Below are 26338 nucleotides of genomic sequence, written 5' to 3'. Positions count from 1 at the left end.
TAGTTCGACGTATCCTGCTGAAAACATTAGAAACTTCAGTATTATAGCTCATGTAGATCATGGCAAAAGTACGCTAGCAGACAGATTGTTGGAAATTACAGGTAAGTGTTCTCACTTACACTGCCTTTTCTTGACATGCAAGATGATGGGTAAGTTTCTGTAGCTTTGGTTGTTACTAAAATTTCTAATATCTTTGCTCTTCTAGTGCCAGGTTGCTAGTGCTTTTGGGCTGCCAGTTGTGTAGTGCTACAAATGTGAATATGAAGGAAGTGTGTAATTCACTCAAGGAAGTATTTAAAAAGAAACTGAAAAGGAGTATACTTTATTGTTCAAGATGCTCTTTCTGTTATTCCTGACCAGTCTTCCATTAGACCAGTACACAGCAAGTTTATGATATTTACTACCAGTGTCTGGAGTGGACAGAAGGGGGTCTGTCATGCCCATGAACTCTGCATAGAGTAGTTTTCAAGTGTTACTGAAAGAGGAAGTTCAGCTGCTTGTACTTAGGTGAAAGTAATGCTATGTCATCTTGTGAACAAACTGTAAACAGCTGCCTTTCATGGTGGTGGTTCTCACTGGTACTGAAGCTGATACTTTGATCTTTGAAGATGCTGCATTGTAAGTTTTAGAAATGTACAGCCCTATGTTGGTTTAGATTTAATGAGTAGAATAACTGTCAGTAATTAAATGTAAATTCCATGGATTCTCGGGTGCTATATATTTGCTTTTTCCTTCACTTTATTAGTGAAGATGTAATACTTTCCTCTCTAGAGGTATTTATTTTGTCCTCACTGGAGTGCTTCTTGGACTTCAGTGTTTTTATTCCTTTTAAAATGAAAGTGAGAAACAGAAGTGCTAAGGGATCTTCGTAACTATAAGTTATTCTGAAACTAGGCTTTCCTTGGAAGAGAGAAACAGAGGTTGCCATTGGGGGTTCTCTAAGGTAAGCTGAAAAGCAATTGCTGTATCTCCAAAGAGGAGATTAACTTTGGAGAGTCTTGCTTTTTCTTATTTAAGGGGTGAACAAAATGAAACATAGGTGAGAAGCTTTTGATAAAAGTTACTATTTATGATTACTTCCTATGTGTCACTGTGGGCAGTTTTACAAAGTGCCTGTGATAGAACGGAGTTTTGAATTCAGGTCTGTCAAGCTCTATGATAATGCTGCTGTTACACTTGGCAGTGGTTGGAACTGTGGGCCATGCAGCTGCTCTCCAGTGACAGGAGGTGAAGTTGCTTTAAACATCAAAATTATTTAGCACCGAATGGAATTTCTTCAACTTCTTAATCTCTGATGTTTTGTATCCTGCTTATTCAGGGAAGTATTTTATATAACTTTATATTTAAAAAAATATTTCATACATGTTAAGAGTTGAGGCATAATTTTATTTTTAAATGAAAATCTAAGTTTAGCCTAATCAGATGGACAATCTTCATCTGCAGCTGCAAGTCCCATGTTCTTCTCGTTAATAGCACTTTCAAGAATTATTTATTTTGAGAGCTTATCTACTAAATGAGGTAAGAAAACTCTTGTGGTGTTGGCTTATTTTTTTTTTTTTATAATTTTAGGAACAATTGCTAAAACGGCCTGTAATAAGCAAGTGCTGGATAAACTGCAAGTTGAACGCGAAAGAGGAATTACAGTTAAAGCACAATCTGCATCTCTCTTTTACAATCATGAAGGAGTAAACTACCTCTTAAATCTTATTGACACGCCAGTAAGTTAAGTATAAACAGTGTTTAAATCACACAAAACTAAATGTCTTCAAAAGAGGAGATTTGTGGTTTCTTGTGTTTATCCAATATCTTTTTTTTTTTTTTGTAAGAACTGTGAACATATGTACAAATGAAAACATCATAATATAGAAATCTTTTCAAAAGTCTAGAAATACTTAAAATTGTAAAAAATTTCTTTTTTCTTCACAGGGCCATGTAGATTTCAGCTATGAAGTATCACGGTCACTGTCTGCCTGTCAAGGTGTGATACTTGTAGTAGATGCAAATGAGGTGGAGTTCTTCATTCTTGTTTTCTACTTAGAATTTCAGCAATTTAAATGAGCTAGAGAGAATGTCTATTTCCATAGAAGTATTATGTTTCAGAAAAAGTGTTGAGAGTTTAAAAAAAAAAAGATCTAGAAACAAGTACTTGTGTGTTTATAGACATAGCAGTAAAAGCAGAGGATTAGTGAAGAATCAGATAGTACTTTTTTACAGAGCATGAAATTTGCAAATGGCAGGCTGGAGATAATGTTATTGTTAAAATGTTATTTTAATAACATGTTATCATTTATTAAAGATAACATCCTTTTGTCTTAGTTCATTTGTGGATAGGTAGTTGTGAAGAGTCTGCTCTTCGAGGTACCTGTTATAGTCTTGGCTATTCAGAAATAAATAACATGCACAAAAATAGGTACTAGGTGCATAATGTATGTATAATACTGTGTTATCTATGAATAATTACATGTAAGTGGTCACACAGCATTATTAGTTTGTCTGCTTATATTCAGATTATGTCAAATGATAATTAGGAATGTTATTTTCTTTATCAGCAATGTGTATAATGAATAACCTTGACTTATTTTCCATCCCCCAAATGAGGACTGGATAGAAGTGTTCTATCGTAGAATCTTAGGTTGTATAGTATGCCAAAAAAAAAAATCTCTACTGCCAAAACTCAGGAAGATTCCATTTTAAACTTTTATAATGCTTATTTTCCAGGGTATTCAGGCTCAGACAGTGGCAAACTTCTATCTTGCTTTTGAAGCACAGCTTGCAATAATTCCTGTCATAAATAAGGTAATAAAGGTTTTAGAGTTTCATATTAAGTACTTGGGTTGTTTAAACATGTAGAAGATTGAAATGTATCTTCAAATAGAACCGCATAATGAAAAATAACTAGAGCATAGTAAGAAATTTGTGTATTTACTCTGTTTAATATTTTACAGTAATTGCTGTGAACTAAACGTTTCTTGACTTGTATATTTGAAATCTGCAGTGCTGGATCATATGGAAGATGTGTTTGTTTTTTTTCAGATTGACTTGAAGCATGCAGACCCTGAAAGAGTTGAAAAACAAATTGAGAAGCTATTTGATATCCCTATAGATGAATGTGTGAGGGTAAGATCTTTTACAGTTTCATAACATTTATAACACGGCGTAACATTTTATAACATTGTATAATTATCTACTGCGTAGCTAATGAAAGACATGTACATGTGGGAAATCAACAGGGTGCCATCTGTCTGCCTGTTTTTGACATATGCGAATTTCTTTAAAGCTTATCTCTTGGAAGAGTGGATTACATCAGATAGATTTTACATTATTTCTTACTGTGGTCCATAAATTGTTTTAATTTGTACCATAACAATAATTGCTATTTAGGAGAGAAAAAACTTGTTACAGAATAATTCATAATCAAAGAAACATTTCATAGTAATAGCATTCTGCAGTGTGCTTCAGAGTGTTTCTATGAATAGAAGTAGTATCTGTGGCCACCAAAACTGTATAAGTAAACATATCACTAATAGATACTGAATAAGACACATCTTATAAAATTGTTGTTGGACTTGTTCTAGATTTCTGCTAAACAAGGAACAAATGTTGAAAAAGTTCTTGAGAAGATCATTGAGAAGATTCCACCGTAAGTCTTGATTTAATTATGAAACCTTGTTAGATTAATTAGGAAACCATGAGTTGCATTTATACAGTATTGGCAGTAGTTTTGCACTTAATATTGATCTGATTTGAAGTCAATACTTCATAAAGAGATGCGGGAGAAATCTGATGGTTTTTTTTTGACAAACCTGTTTGTCTTCTCTGACAAAGCAACCTGCTCAGTTGATTGGGGACCAAAAGTGGATGTTGTTTGTCAGGATTTCTCAAAGGCTCTTGGTATGGTTTTGCACACTCTCCTCTTAGAGAAGATGGTACATTATGGTCTAGACAACTGGTCTATGCAGCAGATGGAACTGGCTGACTGGCTGCACCCAGAGGGTGGTGGTGAATCTTCATAAATTATCTGGAAAATGGGATCAACTGTACCCTGACCAAGTTTGCTGATGATAACAAACTGAGTGGGGAAGTGGACACTTTGAGAGGGAGAGCCACCCTGCAGGAAGATGTGGATAAAAAGAACCTCATGAAGCTCAATAAAGACGAGTGTAAGGTCTTGCACCTGATAAAATGTAATCCAAGAGTGCAGCACAGGCTTACAAGTTAACTCTCGGGGAGTTTCCAGTTGGACACAAAAGGAAGATTTTTCACAATGAGAACAATCAGCCAGTGGAATAATCTCCTCAGGGCAGTGGTGGATTCCCCAACCCCGGACACTTCTAAGATTCAACTGGACGGAGGACTGGGCCATCTTGTGTAGACTACATTTTCCCAGAAAGATTGGACCAGATGATCCTTGAGGTCCCTTCCAATTGGGGATTCTGTGATTCTATGAAATTTTTTGGGGGTGGGAGTCCTAGCTTATTAAATGTTGAATGAAAAACACACTATGTAATATATGGGTTTATTTTTATTTCTTGTGACAGACCCCAGTGTAATACTGCTGATCCTTTGAAAGCCTTAGTATTTGACTCCACCTTTGACCACTACCGAGGTGTCATAGCTAACATTGCGCTCTTTGGTGGGGAGATTCAGAAAGGGCATAAGATTGTGTCTGCACACACAAAGAAAAAATATGAAGTTAATGAAGTTGGAATTCTGACTCCAAATGAACAGCCAACACATAAGCTGTAAGTTGAAATTTTTTAGAGTGGAACAAATCATAAATTGGTCTGAGATATAAAATCCTGCATTTCTGATTGATTTTTGCTGTGAATGGCTGGGAGATGTCTGGGATTCTAGTTCTTGTTCTTTAGTGGTGTTTTTTTTTATGATTACGTGTAATTTAATGCTTGATGTCAGTTGTTTTGTTTTGGGCATGCCGAGGCAGAAGTTTTTGGGGACTGTTTTTGAGACACTGCTAGGGGGAGGAAGCCATTCTGTCATCTATAGTACATGGAACATCTGGGCAGCTAGGTTTTCTTAAGACTTAGCATTTGATACTCTTATTCAGCTGTCCTATTTATTTCTAGGAACTACCTTGTTTGAGAGTGGAAGGGAATGGGGCTTCATCTTAGTTATTGCTGCAGCATATTTTGGGGGTGGAAAATTTAAAATCCATGAATACAACAGCTTCCAGAACTGGCTTCTCATGGCAGCAGTGGGAAGAAAAACAGGTACTTAGAATTAGTGGAGAAGTTTTATCAGTTTGCATCTAACTATGTGTTAATGACTTTCTTGGGAGATTCTCAGTAAACCTGCGTTACTGTGTCTGGTGGATTGAACCCAGGCAGCAACTAAGCTCCCACCCAGCCATTTGCTTACTCCCCCAACTCTAGTGGGATGGGGAAGTGAGTTGGAAGAGGAGCAAAAGTGAGGAGGGACTCGTGGGTTGAGATAAAGACAGTTTAATAAGTGAATGAAAGAGAAAAAAATAAAAACAAGTGATGCAAAGGCAATCAGTAACTCACCAGCTCCCAGAAGCGGGCTGATACCCCGCTAGTCTGCAAGTAACGGCTACCTTGGAAAGACTGCACTGATATTATACGGCTTGGAGTAATTTCTTTGGTCACTTTGAGTTTGCTGTCCTGGCTGTGTCATGTCTCAGTCTTTTGCCCACCCCTAGCCTATTTGCTGTGAGGGGCAGAGTGAGAAACAGAGAACACCTTCATGCTGTGCAGACACTACTCAGCAATACGTAAAACATTGGTATATTATCAACACCATTTTAGTCACAAATCAAAAACACAGCATCATATAGTGCTGCTATGAAGAAGGTTAACTCCATCCTATCCAAAACCACTACTCTGTTTTTTGTCTACCATGGATTCCTCTCCTGACAGCATTATGTGCTGATGGAAGGCATTTGTCTCTTGTTTGTCTCTTGTAGTATACAAAACTTGCTGCGGTGGCATCTGAGAATTCTTCTGACTTCTGTGTCTTAGATCCTTGAGAAGCTCCTTCTAGCTCCAGCTTTTAAACTGGGAGTAACAGAATTCAAAATCTAGAATTACAAATTAACATTTAACTGGTATAGAGCTACTTGAGAAAGTTCACAACTCAGAGGAGAAATAGCTTAACTCTGGACTCTGGACTGTGTATAGGCTTTTACAGGGGTGATTTATTTGAATTTCTGGCTGGGCTAAGTCAAGTAGGAAAAATAGTGGAAATACTAATAATGCCAAGAACCATGTCCATATAACACCAATTTTGTTTAGATATGCTGGACAGGTGGGCTACGTGATTGCTGGAATGAAAGAAGTGACAGAAGCCCAAATAGGAGACACACTGTTTTTGTATAAACAACCAGTGGAGCCTTTGCCTGGCTTTAAGTCAGCGAAACCAATGGTTTTTGCAGGTGAGGAGTACCTGATACAAAGTGGAATTATTTTTTTCCAGTAACAAAATAAGAGAGCCATTAGAGCTTTTAAAAGAATATGTGAATATTTAGAGTTGTGAGGAATAGAATTTTAGCTAAGAAATCTAGCTAAAGTTCAGCTACAGAGGTGTGTCACAGCTTTCTGTAATTTTCCCTGTGACTTAACAGGATCAATAACAGTCGCAGACTGGTTTTATATGAATAGAAGGCTAACATACATTGTTTCTAATGCCAGTAAACTCTTGATAGCTGGAAGAGAAAGGTTGAGACTTAAAAAAAAATGAATAAATGGGGAAATCTTGGGGAATTCTTTGTCTCAATAATCAGGTTTCCATAATAATTGTAATTTTATTTTTTGCTTTTAAAACTCAGCAGCCATTTCATTTTTGTTAAACACTGTAAACTGCCAAAGCTAATACTCAGAATGACTCTGTAAAATATTTGACTTTTTAAGATTAAATAGTTCTGAAGAACTGTTGCCACCAGCTTCAGTAACTACTACAAATGCTATGGAGGGTAGCTTTAGAAAGAAACAAATTATATTTCTGGACTTCTGAAGGAATATGTAAAACTCACTTGAACTGTCGCATGGAGAATGGGTGGCTTGTCAGTGAATGTAGAAAAGGGTAATCCTGTAATAATTTTTTGGTGTACATGTGTGATGCCGCTTGGTGTAATCTACATTTTCTGAACACATGGTGATGTGATACAGTAGAAAACCTATTTGAGGCAGTAATTACACAAGCAGATGTTTTTATTGATTTAAGAAAAAATATAGAAACATTTGCAACTTTGAAATGGCACTTTTTTTTTTTTCCCCCATTCACTCTTACCTTTGAAGGAACATCTTGGTGAAATCAGTCTGCTTATTGATTTATGCTTAAACTATATGTTTACACTGCATCCCTGCAAAACAGTGGTTATACTCAGTTGTGCATCTTCCACAACTGTGAAGGATTAGATGAATACAGTGCCCCTACCATTATGGTTTGAATGTTAATTGTGAGGTAATCTAAAACTTTATTGCATATTAACTAATTAAAAAAAAATCCTTATGTTGTTTTTCACATTTAAAAACAGTTGGAACAGAAAGTAAAGTATTTCTTATTTTATTACTGTGTTCACTGTAAGATGCATATTTGAAAGGTAAGTACACACTAGATAAAGCTCTCTATCACATCACTTCTATCTAATATGTTTTGACAGGAATGTATCCTGTAGATCAAACGGAATATAATAATCTCAAAAGTGCTTTGGAAAGGCTGACATTGAATGACTCCAGTGTAACTATTCATCGTGACAGTAGCCTTGCCTTAGGAGCTGGATGGAGGTGAGGCTTTTATACTGCTTTCATGTTTGGAACCGTTCTTGAATTGAGAATGGAGGTTTAAATCAACTGAAGGAAGAATTAAAAGGAACTTTAATTCAATTTCATTATAGGTAAAAATCAAAAGCATTTTATTTTCTTGCATTCTGTGTTTGTGCAGAGTGTGAAATTTGTTGTGTTTTGATAGTTTTTGTTTTCCAGCACTCATACAACTGAATGGTAGGATCATTTGGAGGTTGTTTGCTGTGCCCTGATACTGCCAGACTAGCAATGTAAACATGCTGGAGGGTAAAAAAACCCCACAAACAAAACAAACCACTGTGACATTCCAGAGGATATACAAATACTTTTACCAACACGATATTTTTTTCCAGGTTGGGTTTCCTTGGTCTTTTACATATGGAAGTATTTAATCAACGTTTGGAGCAAGAGTATAACATGTCTGTTATTTTGACTGCACCTACGGTTCCATATAAAGCTGTTCTTTCCTCAGCAAAGTTGATAAAGGTATGCTAAATTTCTTATAGCTTTGTGTAAATAGCAGCTTAAAAGCCTCCTGTAATAAACATCTACCCCTTCCCCCCCCCCCAAATGTAGGTTAATACTTCATTTTACTGTAAACATTAGAAACACCAGTATTTAACTTAAAAGATTTTTTTTTTTTATGGAAGTGGATGATTTTTATTTTTTTAAAGCATGTTAACTTTCCTTCTTCCTTCCACTTCAGGCATTCTCTTTTTATGTTTTACACCTGCCCTCAAAAATGGGAATGTGGGACACATTTCTTGCATTCTTTCAAGTGCATACTGACTGGGCTGAGTTTAAAGCAGGTGAAAGAACCTTTAAGGCTTTACCTGTCAGAAAACAATGTGTTTAGGAATAGCTTATAATGCTACTGTAGATGGCAGGGGCTAGTGAAAACAAGTGAATCTGATTACAGGAAACTTTACTGAACTGGGTACAAATAAAATTACTGTGTTTGAGAGAGACAGAGAGATAAGGGCTTATGAGCACTGGCTGACAGAGGAGGCTTCAAATAAGACTGGCTCATTATCCAACATATACCTTTAAACATTACATAAAATCTGTAAATTACTAACAGGTTGTATATGAAAGGTTGCTGTACTTGCAAGTTGTAATGCATAGATCCTTTTTTTTCTCAGGTTATTTTGGTTTTTTGCTTAGGCAGTGTAGCAGCTGTGAATGAAGTACCTGACACCTTTGGTGCATAAGTGATTCTAGATTGCTGATGAGGGGTTGTTTTCAGATGGTATTGAAAGGAGGTCCTTGTCAGTGGAAGCAATATAATCACTTGCTTTGGCGAGGAGGTTGTATGTACACAGTCAGAAACATGACCACCTTTTTATTCTTACTTTGGAAGGAGAACTCCAGCCTATATTGGGATGATGGACTGGAAAGGTCGTGAAAGCACTCACTCAGGAATAAAAACCTTAATTTTTAAGGGCACTGTAAGGGAGCCTGAACGTGAAATTCTGCTTGGAGAGGAATGTTTCCTTCACTAAACTCCAGAATACTTAGAGCATGTCTTTCGCTGAACCTGTGTTTTACACCTTACAGAACCCGGATGGAGTAAGAAGGAAGATACTTGCTTTACAGGCAAGAGAGAGCTGGAAAGATAGACAGAAAGGCTTTGTTTATTTCTATGGATAACCCTAGGTTGTAGTCCTAGTTCTAAGCAGTTCCGTTTAAAATTCACTGGCTAAAATGCATTTAAAAAAAAAAAAAAATCCAAAATGAAAAGTAATTCCAGTAATATTTCTGTATAATATTTAATGATATGTTGCTCAAGGACTTCGGTATGTGGTGTAGAAATCTCTTAAAATTGTGCTTGGTATAAGTTTGGGTTACATAATCTACATAAGTCTTTCCAAGTAAGTGAAACATTTTTTAGCATTTTTTCTATTTGTCTCCTTTGCTATTCAGTCTACTTATTTGTAAAATTACAGTATGTTTTATTTGTTTGTTTTCAGGAGTATGGTAAAGCAGAGATTACTATTATCAACCCCGCTCAGTTTCCTGATAAAATTTCAGTATCGGAATATTTGGAGCCAACTGTTCTTGGTACTATTGTAACACCCCAGGAATATATTGGGAAAATAATTGTTTTGTGTCAGGTTGGTATATAGTTTTAGTTTTGTCATTTGCATTTTATGTTCTTCATATCATACTTAAAATGAAGACACTGGATAGTAAAATGCTGGATACTAGTACTTAAAGAGTATCTTTGACAGAAATTATGAAATGCTTTTGAAAGATCTATTAAAAAGAATTCCTAAGATAACTTTAAGAACACCTTCCTGGCAGAAAAGAATCTGAGCCTGGAAGTCCTATTGTGTAATACTCCAGTGTGTGTGAAAATCTAATTTCAGTGAGATTTTATGGACAAATAATTATACATTTAAAAGGAAGCAGTAAACAGAAGCTGTTAATATTTTCAGAAATTCAGCTTTTGGAGAGGATAGACTTGTGTCATATGTCCAGTTAAACTACAACCACTTCATTTACTATGGTGCTGCAATTTGTTCTGGGACTTTAGTGAACTACCAGTAAGAAAGTTACTTCTGGGCTTGAAGTACTGGAGTTCTCTTGTGTAACTGGATAGTTGTTTATTTTAATTTGCTTTGTATTTATTTGTAGCAAATTTTGGTCAAGGGGAACTGAAACGATTTTTATTTGTCTAGGATCGTAGGGCAGTCCAGAAGGATATGTTGTACATTGATGAACACAGGGTTATGCTAAAATACCTGTTTCCACTGAATGAAATTGTGTTGGATTTTTATGATGCTCTGAAGTCTCTGTCTTCTGGTTATGCAAGGTAACTACCAACCTCTATTCCCCCCTCCCCTTCACCTCCCACCCTGCATCCTGAGGGAGGGAATGAGAAAAGATCTGAGAAAAATATATGGAAAGGCACAACTGAAGAATATTATGGTGCTGCACACTAGTCTTGCTTCACCTTTAATGGATTAGATTCACTGTGAAAATGAATGGAAGTAAGTCTGAGAAACACTAAAAGTGCATCACTACCCAATAACAATTTTCTTTGGTGATGCATGTATTTTTCAAGCGTGCCCTCTAGAGCTGCACTCACTCATGTACATGAGTAAGATCTAGATGGTTCTTCCTTGTCTTGAAGTGACAATGGGCATTTTCTATCAAAGGAATCACTGAAATGTACTTCTGACCATACGCATTGTCTCTTGGTGGAAAAGTACTGATTCTTTAAAGCCAGTAAAAACAACCAGCTGTATTTAAAACAAACAACACTACTTACATGCTTTATTATGGGAATAAAGCAAATCATCTGTATTTTGAGACAGAATGTTCTGTGGTGGGTGGATTCTGGAAATTCAGAGGCTAGAACAATGCTCAGCTGTTTGTGAAGAGCCTCTGTGAGTTTAGTGGAAGGAAAATATTGCATGGCATTATGCATCTATGGCTTTATGCCACAGGAGGCTCTTACAAACCTGGTGTGTAGAGATGTGGTTAGTAAGATACATTTTGTCAGGAACTGTTATGCCTAATTGCATGATTCATTATATAAGAATAAAACTTTTTTACTGAAAGACTGAATTTAGTTTGTGTATAAATGAGAGGTAACGTTTTTTGCCCAAGTTTAGATACCTATTTGCAGTAGAAGCATAAGCAAAAGTGGAGAGTCAAGGACAGGTAGAAGAAATGGGGGGATGAATTTTCTCTAGGGATCTAGCTGTCCAACCAAGTGAAAACCAACCTGTTTATCAAGAAGCTATCTCATGGGTAGAATTGTGCTGTGTTTCCTTTGATTTGGGTGTGGCAGCGTTGCATTGTGTTACTTCTTGATTTTTATTTCCTAACTGACTCCCTGATTTTGTTACTGTATTTAATGCTCTCAATAAGCATACTTCTGTTATATTTACACAACTATGGTTTATTAAGCCTATTAAGATAGAAGTACTTTGAAATACTCTCAAAGGATTTTCCTTTTTCCCTCTGTTCTGGTATTTCAGATCTGACCAAATTAGTGGTACTGGTATTCTCCACATTTATACTTCCATACAAGATGCAGATATATAAGATACATACACATCTCCTACATTTTAAGAATTTTTGCAAGCTGATACACAGACAGCAAGGCCCATACCTACCAAAGGATAAATATGGTTTGGAAATGAAGAGAAACTTAGTTGTCAGGGAGAATGATAATTGGGGTCATATAAATAGTCTCTGAAATGAGAGGATGAAAAGAAAACAATCCAGGGTGTTAGTGTTTGATTCCTGTGACATGAAGGATATATACTGTTAAAAGCTGTGTTGTAGAGTTTCCAGCTGATAAAAAGTGTTTGAATATACTCTTTTAAGTGATTTCATTAAGCATGTAGAATTCTGAATTCATTTACCTTGCTCAGTAGGCTGGAAGACTGGATGATGTCTTCTGTTGCTTTGGAGATGAGATTTATCTGCAGTAAATTTCTAGTCCAGTCTTGCATAAAGGAGACATACTGAGGGACTATTAAAAACTGTGCTTCTATTTTACTAAAAAGTTCAAGTGTTTTATTAAGAAATGTGTCTTTAATTTAAAATTCATGGAACAAAGACTGCAGAATATAATTTTTACAAAATCATCACTAACTTTTAAACTGCTTTAATTTAGTTTTGATTATGAAGATGCAGGATACCAGGCAGCAGACCTTATCAAAATGGATATTCTTCTAAATGGAAATCCAGTTGAAGAACTGGCAACTATAATACACAAGTAGGTTGACTGGATTCTCCATTCCAAATAAATAAGACTTCCAATTAATATACAATGTTTTCACTGCATGTTAGTAGGACACGATGATCTTACGGGTATTTTCCAACATAAGTGATTCTGAACGACCGACTGTATATGTATTTCTAATAGATGACAAATACGTATGAAAACAGCAGTGAGGATTTTGCCACATTGCCACTTTTGGAAATGATCTGAAAAAGAGAGGTATTTTGTAATAGAAAAATAAGGGAATGCATACCATAATTAAAAATAAAAATTCTACTTCCCTTTCTCAATTTGAGCACTAAATAAACATAATATTTTTGTGGTAATGTAGGTGTTAATGGTTTCTGTGATTTATGTGTAATCAGAGTGTTCATTGTAAATATTTTAAATTTATTTGAAGACCTTCTGTAATACAGTCTTAGACTATTACTTATTTGTATGACATGGGTGATATACAGTGACCACTCATTAGATGTAAAATTATGATCTCATCAGCTTTATCTTTTGAGTTAAAAAGAGGAAAACCTCTATTAAAATCCTTTTATCAGTTTGATCCGTGGATATATTTTGGGGGTTGTATGACTTTCTGAAAACACTGGTGGCTTTCTTTTTCAGTGATAAGGCATATGCTACTGGTAAGCTCTTGTGTGAACGTTTAAAAGATGCTATACCTAGACAGTTGTTTGAAATAGCCATCCAGGCTGCTATTGGCAAGAAGATCATTGCAAGAGAAACGTAAGTGAAGCCTTTCTGTTTCTCTCCCTCCCTCCCTCCCTCCCTTCCCTTTTTCTTTTCCTTAAGATAACCTAGAATAGGGACTTTAAATGTTTTACCTAAACAGTTCTATATGTTATAGTACTTTGATTTTACTGTAAACTCCTATTTTTCTTGTATATGCTACTGGGACCTCTTGGGGGCAGGAGAAAGGCAGTTGAGCTGTGACTGACTATGCCTAAAGGCTTTGTATAAATTTAATTGGGGGAAAAAAAGTATTTTAAACTGCCTGTCATCCGCATTGCAGTTAGTGGATAGAGTATAACTGGCAACACCCATGTGTCCACTTCCTCTTTAGCAGTGGAAAAAGTTTCTTTCTACTGAAAAAAATCCCAGCTAGTTCTGGAATAGTTTAACCTCTGGGAGAGTCAGCAAAAAGAACTGAACTATGCTGTTCCAAAGGAAATACGTTGCAAGCTGAACACAAATATTCTTTATCAGCAGTCCTTTTAGAGCAAACTGTTTCCTTGATGTTGTGTTTATTGTCACATTTTTGCTGTTGCTGTTTAAACAGGATTTAAATTGTGGTAGAGATCCAACCAGGGGTGCTGTAAGAATTTCTGTGTACGTATCTCTAAATACATAACAAGTACAGTGAATCGTAGCAGAAATCCTGGATGAAAAGGCAAGACTGTAATTTTTATGTACATATTACACACTCTAAGGAATATTTCTAGAATTGAGAAATGTGAAGTCAGTCTTCTGCTTAGAACTTCATCTTCTGTACACAAAATACTGTAATTCCAATGCATCTTACAAAACTTGTGGAGAAGCAACACTTAGAATTTTGACAACTCAATGTTTAGCTTCACATACAGATGTTCTCTTGTGTTAATGTATTTATCTTGTTTTACAGGCTGAAAGCTTACAGAAAAAATGTTGTGGCAAAATGTGTAAGTATTTTTTCTTTATTTATGTTTCTGATGTTTACAAACCTAAGAGTCCTGCTAGTGCGATAGGCCTCTCTTCTAGAAACTCAGCAAAGAGACATCCTGCTTCTGCCACTGGGATATTGAGATGCTTAAGGTTTTTTTTTTTTTTTTTTTTTTTTTTTTTTTAATTTTAAAATTCAACTCGTGTAACCTGTAGTTGCAGCTTGCAGTAAGACTGGATCAGAGTAATGGCTTTTGCAAAATTACACACTTAGAGTGAACTCAGCAGTGTGTATTCACTCCTGTCTCCTCACCATTTCCTAATAGTTGTAGACATAGTAAATGTGTGTAACTTCACACATTTCCTAAATTGTTTTTCTGCAGGTGATTTAAGAAACTATAAAAGTGCTTCTTTAGAAACTTCATTGTGATTATACTTTTACTTGGCTTTTCAGTAGTATCTCATGAGAAGGTCTTAAATATGCAATAGCTGACTGTCAACAAGACTTGACAAAACTGTAGGAAAACTGTGATGCTTCTTACTTAGCTTGTGCTTAGCTCTCTGAAGCAAATGTTAGAAAAAGTGTCCCTTTCTCACAACTGTTACAGAATTCTTCTGCTAGGCACATACATGGGATGGTGTTTGTTCAACACTGTATTTATCTATACATAAGTACCTAGGGCTAGCCAAGATGACCCAGTGTATCTGAGCTGGCAACCTGCCACTGTTCAGAGAGGGTCTGGATATCCTATAGGTTGTGTCTAATGCCAGCCAGGGTTTTGTGAATGCATTCATTTAGGTAATTGAATTCAACCTTCAGCTGTACAAATGAACATGCTTACTTGCTCCTTTGTTCTTCTTAACTAGTGGCCTGTTGGAGTAACTATTTGGAGTATAAAATAATCTTCTGTCATAATATAACTAGATTTTCTGGCCATTTTTAAGCCCTTGAGTTTAGCATTTCTGAAATAAACTGTAGTTTTATTGAAGCTCACTACAATATTTTCCTTTTCATAGTATGGTGGAGACATTACAAGAAGAATGAAGCTTTTAAAGAGGCAGGCAGAAGGGAAGAAGTTGATGAGAAAAATTGGCAACGTAGAAGTACCACGAGATGCCTTTATACGTGTTTTAAAGAGAGAACCTGACAAATAGAGATTGGTGACATGCAGCTGATTCTTCTCTCACCTTTTTGTAGACAGTAGCATAATGAGCTAATGTATCGCTGAGAGAGGGAACATATTTGACTTTAAATGGTGTAAATTAAGTATATGGGGGAACATAAATTGAAAGGACTATATACTTAAAATGTATAGATATTTGTAGATTATTATGAAATTAAAGTAATTTGAATTGAAGTTTTCATTGTATTGTTTTTATATTTTAACATGCAATTTTAATATAATTGTTTCATTTTTGCATTGCAAGTCTATATGAGAGAACAGGAATAAAGTGGCAAAAAAGTTTATAAAAATAATTGAAAGGTATGTATAGACAAACAATGCTTTTTTTTATTATTAAAAAAAGTTTGAACTTTTGCCAGTTCAGTATCAAGCTACTTCCTGTTTATTTTACTTTCTGAAGTTGTTGTCAGGAAATCATGATGATGCTGAGAAATAACATCAGGAAAACCTAATGATAACTTTTTTTAATGTACCATGTTAAAGTGTGGCAGTTTACCATTAATACAGCCTTGCTGCACTAGTCTCTGAAGAGATGTCGAGTTTTAATATATTAAAGCACAAGATATGTAACTGCTCCACCAGTAAGATCAATCATCAGGAAAGGCTGCTTTTAAATTTAGGCTTGTAACTACAATTTGATTTTGATTGATCATAAGCTAGTTCTTCTATTTCAACCCAAGTACAAGGGTGAATTGGGAAAATCCTTGGAGGGATGGAATTGGAACAGGACACATTCAGAGAGAGGTTCCTTTCAATGTATATTACTCCTGAGTCTGCAGAAAGAGGAGGGAGGGATTCCTAATACTGGTGTGTTGTGGTTTTTTATTTGAAGCTGTTTCAGCTGTACTAAAAAAAATCAAAAATCCAAATATCTGTATGTGAACAAGGTATCCCAGATCTCTAATAAATGTATATAAGCTACTGCTGCTGCTACTGATCCCGAAGAAGGATGCTTATACGGATAAAGCCTTATGTGGATGAAGGCTCTCTAATGTTATTCCTCCCCTAAAAAAGCTAGCACGAATGCTATCTTTTTTTTATCTTTAAGATGAAGATAGGAAAGATATTCTCAAGTAAGTACAGATACAGTAATATGCAGTAAAAGCAAAGGCACTAAAAGCAGTATTATTTCCTGCTTTTCCCCTTTAAATAGACCTAAAAGGGAGAAAATACTGGCTCTGGCCTGAGGAATAAGGCAGAAGCTAAAGGTAATCTAGAGATTATCCAAACAGTTAATCTTTCACACTGAGTATGACATATCAGATATGTTACCTAATTAAAGTGACGTACATGGGTAAAGCTGCCTTGAGAATGAGACTGGAAGAACTCAGACTTTTAGCCTTATTATAGGCATCTGAAGCAGAAAAAAAAAAATATATAAATTTGTAGTCTGGGTTTGAGAGGACTTGTACATGATGTCAGGTTTGAGAGCAAGGACTTTAAATGAACTGCTAAGTACTATTACAATAAATGAAGTATTAGGTTTTGACAAAAAATAACCTTATTCTATCTAGTCATGTGGGGTTTTTTCTCTCCTTCCCCCCCCACCTGTCTCCTTTAAAACACACTTTAAAATCTTTAAAAAAGGAGAATAAAATGCTAAAGTAGATGTGCCAGGCTGTTAGAATTTACTCATTTACCCAAGATCCAATAACTTAAGACTTACTTTCAAACTTAAATGCTTTTGCCATTTGGCTTTTAAGGATGGACTGCAGGGTAACAGGTAAAACTTAATTAACTTTTACAGGGTTGACTTATTTTTAGTAGTTGACAAGTTTGGAAGGTACTGTCACTGAAGAACTAGTATTCCATAAGAAAGTAATTGGAAGTATCTTAAGGACTGAAATTAATAGCAACAGTGTACTAGCATAAAAAACAACCAAAAAAAAAAACCCAACCAAAAAAAAACCTCAAAAAACCCCACAAGCACTGAAGCAGTGAATTTACAGAGCCTGGAGTAGAATTCTGTTTAACAACAGAAACAAACTGGTGAACTGAAGACTATTCATGGAAAGAGGCAGACACAGCCTTAAACCCACTCAGACAAGTACAGGTACTACTGTACCAGTATTTAAACTGTCCTGTGCTTCACAGAAGTTACAGTAGTTACAAAAGGAGAAGAGCTGTCCATTCTGTGGTCTCGCATGTCTTGAGAGAACATAAAAGAGGGCTTTAGTTGGAATGGTTGCCCAGAGAGGCAGATGACTGAAAGGTGCTCTGGAATAAAGAACAAAGGGAGTTGCAAGGAGGAAAAGCTTTTAGAAGTACAGGAGTATAAAAGCTATGGATTTGCACTCATGCTTGACCATAAATTGTTTCCTCAACAGCATTCCCAATTTTGCCACAAGATGGCCCATGATCACCAAGATAAAAACATACTTGAATTTCTTTAATAGCAACCTAAATCCAAGATTATTTTTAGTCTCACACTTACTGTAACACAAGTGTTTATTTTTTTTATGAAGTCTTAACTGTAATCACTAAGTATGACTAGCATTTTGCGGGTCACGTGCTACATCTAACAGCAATCTCCGGAAGCAGTCTTTTAAAGTCAGTCCCTCCTACCCCCAGTGTTGCACCATGCTTCAAGAATGCAAGTGCAAAAGTTGAGTCTTAAAACAGGCTTTCAGGTTTAAATCTGTTTGTTTAATCTACTGTTAAGAATGGAAACACTAGGCCTGGCTTCCTGCACTGCTCTAGACAGGCTCTTCCGTCCTTTTGTAATTTCAAAGAATCATAGAACAGTCCAGGTTTGAAGGGACCTTCAACGACCCTTCAAGGGGAAAGGTGAGTCTAAGTAAGATTCTCTAGCACCCTGTCCAAACGCATCGTGAAATCCCTCCAGCACTCTGCCACATCCCTGAGGATGTAACCTGGGTTGTAATAAAAGGCTACCATCTAGATGAAAAGTTAAACTGTTGAAGTGATGCTTTGTTGCATCTTCTTCCAGTGAGTATTTTACACAAGAGCATGCTTCCCTTATTCTCCTCCAAAAAGTCTTAATCAGTAAACTCCTCCTTAGGTGGAAGGCAGCGCAACATTCCTAACCTCTCCATGAAATCCTGATATATTTATTCATGTCTGAATTTATATCAGAAACAAAACAATTTTGAAATTAAAAGATTTGTATTTGTTTTACTTATATTCAAAAGTAGGAAATGACATTCCTTGTAAGAGCTCAATGTTTATAATGATACAATGAGAGGCAACTATTGCAAAGTGATTAACAGTTGACTTCAAATGATCAGGTGCTGAATTTGCAGACATTATATTCCTGTAAATTAACCTCTTCTCAGGCATTTAATAGTAACATCAATGGTACAATTAAACAGGTACCTCCAGAAAGGAACATTTCTTCATGTATAAAGCTCAATTACCAAAAATATAAAAACGCTAAAGTAATTTGAAATACATGAGAGGAAAAAGTGCTATGGCAGAAGTTTAATATTTTTATCTGTGGAGTAAGTTACAATTTTAAAGAATTTGGTGCAGTTTTAGGCACTGTTTTTGTATTTTTATTTGCCTGAATTGTACAACAGGACTTGAGATGCCCCAAAACTGTTTAAGATACTTAAGGCAACCAAGTGCAAAAGCTCAGTGTACATTAGATATATGTAAACAGAACATTTCATAGTAGAAATTGTACAACTATTACAAGTCCATAAAGGCCAAAAACATTCTGCCTAGAGACATAAATGCAAAATGTAGTTACACTAATCAAGCCAAAAATTACAAATGTTTGGAAACAAAATATCATCTTCTCTAACACAAGGCAGAGGCATTACATTGCTGTGCTAGAATAAGTGCTCTGCTTTTCTCCCCCCTACATAACATGCAGTCTCCCACAGGTTTGTTCTTTTCCATTTAGTTATGTACCAGCCAGCAACAGAGCTCCAAATGTTAAAGCAAAATGCATAACACAGCAAACAGATGGAATGTAAATGTACAGATACTGGACCTTTTAAAAAATACAGTACCTAGGATTCCCCATTTTGAACAGTTTTCAGCATATTGCATAGCAGTGAACTCATCTGCTACCTAAAACTGCTGCTGTTGACCCACATGGAGCTCCTCTTCAACTCTTCTTTCAGTTTTCTTTCATACTGTACAGTGGGTCCACAAGCTTATTGTGCACATGCATTAAACCTTGGGGGGAAAGCAACAATGCCAGCTTTACATTAGTTATACTTTTTTCAACGTGTCGTTCTATCCACATTTTTGTTTGGATTTTGCTTCAAAGTACACATTTTAAAGAAGAGAGTAAAACCAGCTAAAGTAGTTTAAAACTGAAAGTTAAAGACAGCATATACATTCCTGTATCACTTGAATACTAATGAAAATTTCACTATAAAGAGAGCAGGTATGAGAGTTCTCTGATAACAGACCCATCAAAAAGTAAACCTGGAATACTTCCAAATGAATTGAATACATGAGATCCACCCATCTTTCTTTGTGTTAAAGACTGCATAACAGCAACATAAAGTTCCCTTGTACCACATTTGGCGTAAAATTCAAATGTACATATTTACAGCTTGAATTGCAGTCTTCTAGCATTGCACCATTACTGTCTTTGTAATTAACAGTGTACTTGTGGTTCTAGACGAGCAAAACCAAACTGAAAGCATCCAGAATGTTAATGCAGATTCAGAACATCAGCTCAACTGTTTTCTATTTTAGCTGGGCTGGTTTTGGTCATATATGTCATTCATAGTTGTGACTAGAGGAGGGGTTTTTTCCTTATATTTAGATACGTATTTTTGGAAAATGATGACGAGAAGAGCAATTTAAAAAAAAAAAAAATGTGTTTCTTTCTTTACTTTCTTACAATTTAGTAAAAAAGTTACCTACATCTAGGTATGTCTGACATTCGGTCTCTGGTCTATTTGTAACCTCATTTCACCTGAAAGACTAGTAACAGTAACTGATCAGTGTTCACAATCTGCAAAGTGAAAGTCCATTTTAGCACCAAACTAAATATTAACTTACAAAGTTACAAATGGAAGTAATATGCAACATTAAAAGAGAAATTTTCTTAAAAACTATGAAAGTCTGACAGTAGTGCACATTTTAGTGATTATTTATGATGATGACTATTCAAATATCTTTTGCTATATGATGCATCTGGTAGCAAACAGTGTCACTCCAGCAACATAAAATTTGAGTAACTATACAATCTGAGGCCATTATAGTATGTAACCACAGCAAAAGGCATTTTATACAGCACCTATTTCTAATCAGTGTGTGATTACTTGACATAAAACACAGATGTTACTATTTCCTTATTCACTTACTGACACATTCAGCCATACTACACAACCACCTGTAACTGACTCAAGAACCCAGCTCGTTTTGTCTCTAGAGGTAATTACTTAGCTTCAGGTATTTTTGCAAAACCCCCCAAACCTCAGAAGGCAACATAAAGAAAAAAGTTTCTTAGATTTCATAAAGGATAACTACTGGGTTGATGCACATGGAAAGATCAAAGCCTAATATTTTCAGGGAGGTTAACAGTGAGAAAATATTAAGTATACATTCAATACAAAAGCCATTTGTACTGAAAGAATAACAGCCACACACACTACTCAAGCTACAGCCATATTTTGAATTTTAAAGCATCTTACTTCCTACCAGTGTTTTTCCTCTTCTAAAAAAGGGAAACGAAAAGGAGGTAATTATGCATTTCCTAGATGCATGAAAAACGCTTACAAAGTATTGCCTCTGCCATATTTAATGACGGATTATTTAAATCCTGTTAATGAAATTGTTTCAGGAAAAAGTTAGAAACAAAAGGTTTTTTTAAAAGGTATACACCGGTCCTTACTTGAAAGATGACAAAAGAACTATTTCAAAGTAAAGTCTCACTGTATATTCAAGTATGCTTTGAATAAACAGATTTCTGCATACAGTTTTATGACAAGCATGCACAAGTATGGAAAAAACCAATCCTGGACTGACTTTTCTGCAGAATAATTAGTAAATTCAAAATTAATTTTCTGCTTTATCCTGCAAGGAAGTTACCTTTCCCTTTTCCAGTAAAAACATTTAAGTACACTTGATAATTTTAGCCTCTAGCACGGTTTTCAGAAACTTAGAAAAAACTGAAGGAAAGTAAGAGTTATTTTCATTACCAGCCAGCGTGGTACTTGATTATCAAAACAATTTAGAGTTCCATACAGTACCTTGAAATTGAAAAAACATGGTAAATAGCTACCACAGTGAGCAGTACTAAGAACTAATTAACAAGTCTTACCTGAAGATAAAGATTCAAAAATAATTCTGAATTTGACTCACGCTGATTTCTCCTCTATCTTAAAAGGGAGGAATCTTACTGATTTGAGGGCAGGTAAAATTTAAACAAGTTTAAAGTAAACAATCTCTTTAAGAATTCTATTGCTCTCTATTACAGGGTGATTAAATACAGTGTGACACAACAGCACACATTCATATAGTGTAGCCCTTGATGTTTTTAAATCAGTGTTTAGTGTCATTCATACCTAGTAATTCTACCTTAGTTTTGTATCTTCCCCAAGCAAAGTTTTTGTTTATATGAAATACAGGATAGCATTTAAAATTTATCCAAGCAGTTAAAGCAATTTAACTCTGAAAACTACAAATACTACCTAGCAGCATGATACAGGTAAAGACCAACACAAACCCCAGTACACAGCAGAGAACAGCATACTGAGAGAATCCAAAATTAATAAGCTGGCCACAGTGATATGAGGATAAAAGTCACATTAATGCCAGAAATGCAATCTAACACATACATGGACACTAGTGAAGTAATGCTCTAAAAAATAATTTCCTAAATTACAGTCTTGATCTCTGATGCCTCAGCTACTGCAGGTATCCATGCCAGTGAGAAAGGTAACAGATTTACTCAATTGCATTTATTGTGCTAATATAGCTAGGAGAAAACTACTTTTCAGCTTCTACAATGAAACAGAATTCACATCCAGGAAGTCTCAGTGCCTATCAAAAATCTCAACTTAGTTTAAGTTTGCTTTAATATGCCTACTGCCAATATGAAAAGCACAGTAGAAGGGCGCAATGTATTCAGAGTCAGTATAAATTGTTACGCTAATTGCACTGTATGAAAAGTGTCCTCAGGTGGCTTCAAAGTTGGTATCCCACATTTCAAGTTTACTAGACAGCACATTACAGCACATAGAAAAAGCAGCATGAAAATAGATCAGGATTAATAAATGTATCAAGTTTTGAGTGAAACTTTCCAGTATATTTACGACAAGTATTCTGGAACACCAGACTGCTGCTGATCTACAAACTGTTGGAGATGACTAAGCTATCACTGCAAATAGGAAGCAAAGGAAATATTCTTGAAGTAGATTTGTCAGGAACATAAGAAACGTAAGTTCTGCCTCCTAGCACTTTTCCATTCACACAAAATAAGTTAACAGTTAGTATTTTTAATATATAACTTTAGACATTAGCTACTGTAAAGTGTTGGAAAGCTCATACTTAATATAAGTTTTTCTGAAAGATATGTGTAACTTCTGGTTTAGTGCTCACCTTTAAAGTACTTCACAGTTTTAACTCTTAGTTCTAAAGTAGCATCTTCATCACACACAAAGATAGTACGAGGGTGTTGCTGGAAAGCAGAAACTGTCCACATATGATTGACTCCTTCTTCAATTGCTTTGTACAAGGCAAACGCCTTATGTGCACCTGTTATAAGAATCATCACCTGCAAAACAAAGGTCTCTTTACTTTCAACACCAGTAACAATACCAATTAATCTTGAAAACAGACACATGCAACTAGAATTAAAGAAGTTCTTACTTCTCTAGCATCCATCACTGTACCCACACCAACTGTTAGCGCCATAGTTGGTACTTTAGATAAGTCTCCATCAAAGTATTTAGCATTTGCCAAAATGGTGTCCATTGCTAAAGTCTTTAATCTTGTTCTTGAAGACAAACTTGATCCGGGTTCATTGAATGCAATGTGGCCATCTGGACCAATGCCTTTTCAAAGTTAAAAAAAGTAAATCATTCCAGACCTGTGAGTCAACAAGTATCCTCAAACATTGTAAATGATTAAAAAACTTTTAGGATTCAATCTTTCCTTTTGGTTCCCCATTTGTGATAAAACAGAAAACAAAAAACATTCAAAACTTATTTGAAATTAAATTATTAGAAACTTGGACACCAACCATTCTGTCATAGAATTCATACTGGTTCTTTGTTAATCACAGAACTTTCTTATACCACAACTGAAAAAAAAAAAATGGGTTTAGCTATATCATGAAAATAGTGATTAAAGAGACCGTATATTCATTTGAAACCTAGCTACAGAGCATTTCCTCATACCTCCAACAAACAGATCAATCCCCCCTGCTTCTTCAATTTTCTTTTCAAATGCATCACATTCCGCCTGTAAGTCTGGAGCATTCCCATCAAGGATATGAGCATTATTTGGATCTATGTCAATATGTTTAAAGAAGTTATTCCACATGTAGGAATGATAGCTCTCTGGATGGTTTCTGGGAAGCCCTGAAATCATTCAGTGTGAAATTAGCACATTACAAGATTTAACCAAACAGCCTTAATTCTAGTCTATGTATAACCAATGTAGGGCATACAAGCAAAACCTAAGCAAGTAGGATGAAACAGTATTTGAAATCATATTGACAAAAAAAAAAAAAAATCCTGTAGGCATGCACAAGGTAATTGGCTTACATTACATTCACATACATTTTACCACAAAGAGTGCAAAATCTTCAGAAGACATGCAGCCACAACATTACATGACAACGTACTTTCTACAGAAGCATTGTGAAGCACCGCTTTTAGCCTAGGATCTACTTGTTTATTTGCATTTTTGTGGATAAAGGAATAGAGAAAAATGCTTAACATGACCCCATAGACAGAAGTCTGACACAGGATTGCAAACATACTAGACCAACCTTGTGCTTTGACAAAGTATTTAAGAGTTTTAATAATGGAAAAAAGTTACCAGTATAGTGTGTTCTGAAATAATTAGAACATCTTACCTACATATTCATCCATGTTGAAAGTCTTTACATACTTGAAAGACAGATCTCCTTTCTTGTGATATTCTATCAGTTTTTTGTAGCATCCCAGAGGTGTACTCCCTGTTAAATAAAATGTTTCTATTGTTCTATGTATCCACACCACATTTTGAGTGTATTTAAATCTCTTTATAGTCAAATTTTGCTACAAAGCTTTCAACGTCATAAGAAATCTGTTATTTCTCATTTAATACTTCTTAGTTTCTCAAACTACCACAACTTTTTACACAAATCAAAACTGTATTTAAAAAGAAATATGTTGGAGTATTACCAAAAATATACTTGTGGGGTTTTTTTTTAAATATACATCTGTTAGCAATGATACAAACATTGTTCTAGGTTTAATCATTTACATAGGCTTTGAATAAAACTTGCCTGTTGGTAGACCAAGCGTGAAATATCTTCCTTGATTTGGCTTGAACTGGATAATACGATTACAGATGTATTTTGCTGCCCATTCACTAGCCTGATCATAATCTTCAAGAATTACTAGCCTCATTATGGCACTGAGGAACTTGTATGACAAAATAAACTTTAACCTGGAGAAAATGTCAAAGTTTTAAAAACAAGCACCATATGAATAGTTGTATAGTTTAATTACAGAAGAGAAAAAGAAAAGGACCTTTTATATTGATGACTTATAGTACTAAAATAAAGGATCTTTTTCCTGCACAAGCATACAGCACTCTTGCAGTCCTAGTTCAAGCTGGACTTTGGACAATCAGAATTAAAGCTACAAAATCCAAGTGATAGATTACAATCAAAATATTTATTAAAATTCACAGACCAATGTAAAGTAACTTATAGGAAAAAGCTAAACCAAAATGAGAAAAAGCCATTTTGAACATCAGTCTTTTAATTAGTTGTTGCTGTTAGGAGAGGAAAAACTCTGCTTAAAATAAAAGCAAATAAGTAAACAAACATTGAAATTAACTCCTGTTTCTTATGACAAGCTGAATGCTTAAAACTTCAAAAACAAGTCCCAGAATAACCACATGCTTCTATATTGAAAACATGTAATTGGACCTATTAAAACTCCTTTCATTCCCATTAATGCTCCATAACAACACTCCAGTAAGCTTATTAATCTGCAAAAAAAAGTGGTAAAGCAATAGAGATATTTGAAATCTTCATCATTCATAGGAAAAAATACCTATGAGGACATTGAGGTCACATTTTTCCTTTTCAACATAACTTTAAACAGAAGTCAGTCACTCTTGATAGACTCTGATTTTGAGTACAGCCATATCAACTACTAAGATAAGTATCTAGAAAACAAGCTTGACGGTTAAAAGTACACAAGCATCTCTCACATTTAAGTGAAACTCATTTTTCCATGACTCTTTGGCCAACTTGCAATGCATTATGCTTTCCTGGTCTGAGCATGCTTGGCATTAGCCAGGAAACAGCATAGCTGTCAGAAGCCTAAGGCCAACTAAGTTCCAAATCAGCACTAGCACACACCACTCTTAGCTGACCCAAAACGAAGTTTTAAAAGCAGCATGAATTAAAGTGCAGTAGAGCTTAACAGGATTACATCTGTTTATCCCACCAAAGAAGGAAGTGCACATCACCCTGTGCAGACTATGCTGCTTCTTCTCCCTGGACAGGAGAGCAGTGACAAATCAAACTCACCTTTGCAGAGGAAACGGTATTCCACAGGCACTGAAAAAGTTAACACATTTCCTCGAGGAGGACAGAAAAACGGGCCACCCGAAGAGAGCCCCCGGCTTTAGGGCTGCCTCGTCAATGTTTAACGATTTCACCCTTAGAACACGGTGATGCTCTACCAGGACACCAGGACCGCGGATTTTCGGCTGAAAGCACTTGTTCGGAAGGGTGCTAAGCCTACAGTGGTAGAGGAAGAGACCTACTGCCAGGCGCCCCTCTCCTCCCTCCCAGGCACGCAGTCTACCCCACTCACCCTGCCCGGGGC

General features: G+C 35.7%; 2 protein-coding genes across 5 annotated transcripts; one reads left to right on the top strand and one right to left on the bottom strand.

Annotated features, from left to right (window-relative positions):
* Positions 1–3: 3 nt before the first annotated feature.
* GUF1 (GUF1 GTPase homolog (S. cerevisiae)) lies at positions 4–15552 on the top strand (the record flags this gene model as incomplete). The annotated part of the gene is made up of 16 exons (XM_010019648.1): positions 4–101; positions 1570–1718; positions 1927–2007; positions 2719–2796; positions 3034–3117; positions 3576–3640; positions 4539–4742; positions 6270–6409; positions 7637–7760; positions 8132–8264; positions 9749–9892; positions 10460–10593; positions 12412–12513; positions 13135–13254; positions 14150–14186; positions 15184–15552. Coding segments are annotated over 16 exons (1831 nt in total), but the record flags the coding sequence as incomplete, so codon positions are not given.
* Positions 15553–18482: 2930 nt separating this feature from the next.
* On the bottom strand, positions 18483–24978 carry GNPDA2 (glucosamine-6-phosphate deaminase 2). 4 transcript variants are annotated; one of them, XM_010019645.1, is made up of 6 exons: positions 24778–24929; positions 24364–24465; positions 23681–23863; positions 23151–23335; positions 22881–23055; positions 18483–19496 (listed from the first exon to the last, which is right to left on the bottom strand). In XM_010019645.1, the coding sequence occupies exons 1-6, from the start codon at positions 24899–24901 to the stop codon at positions 19438–19440; spliced, it is 828 nt and encodes a 275-aa protein (XP_010017947.1). In that variant the 5' UTR covers positions 24902–24929; the 3' UTR covers positions 18483–19437. The 4 variants fall into 4 exon arrangements, with proteins under 4 accessions (XP_010017947.1, XP_010017949.1, XP_010017946.1 ...); XM_010019647.1 differs by having other exon boundaries at positions 24869–24901; XM_010019644.1 differs by having other exon boundaries at positions 18731–19496; positions 24364–24461; positions 24774–24978.
* Between the last annotated feature and the right edge of the window lie 1360 nt (positions 24979–26338).

The sequence above is a fragment of the Nestor notabilis genome, unplaced genomic scaffold (genome assembly GCF_000696875.1).
Source record: "Nestor notabilis isolate BGI_N333 unplaced genomic scaffold, ASM69687v1 scaffold19778, whole genome shotgun sequence".
Lineage (NCBI taxonomy): Eukaryota > Metazoa > Chordata > Aves > Psittaciformes > Psittacidae > Nestor > Nestor notabilis.
This window is presented reverse-complemented; position numbering and strand designations above follow the sequence as displayed.

Excerpts from the sequence above, each read along its gene's own strand:
- GNPDA2 (XM_010019644.1), bottom strand. The coding sequence starts at position 24,901 with ATGAGGCTAGTAATTCTTGAAGATTATGATCAGGCTAGTGAATGGGCA. Across the intron at positions 23,864-24,363 it reads CAACATGGATGAATATGTAG|GGCTTCCCAGAAACCATCCA; the intron begins GTAAGATGTTCT and ends GAATGATTTCAG. Across the intron at positions 19,497-22,880 it reads AACTGTGAAGTACTTTAAAG|GTTTAATGCATGTGCACAAT; the intron begins GTGAGCACTAAA and ends TTTCCCCCCAAG.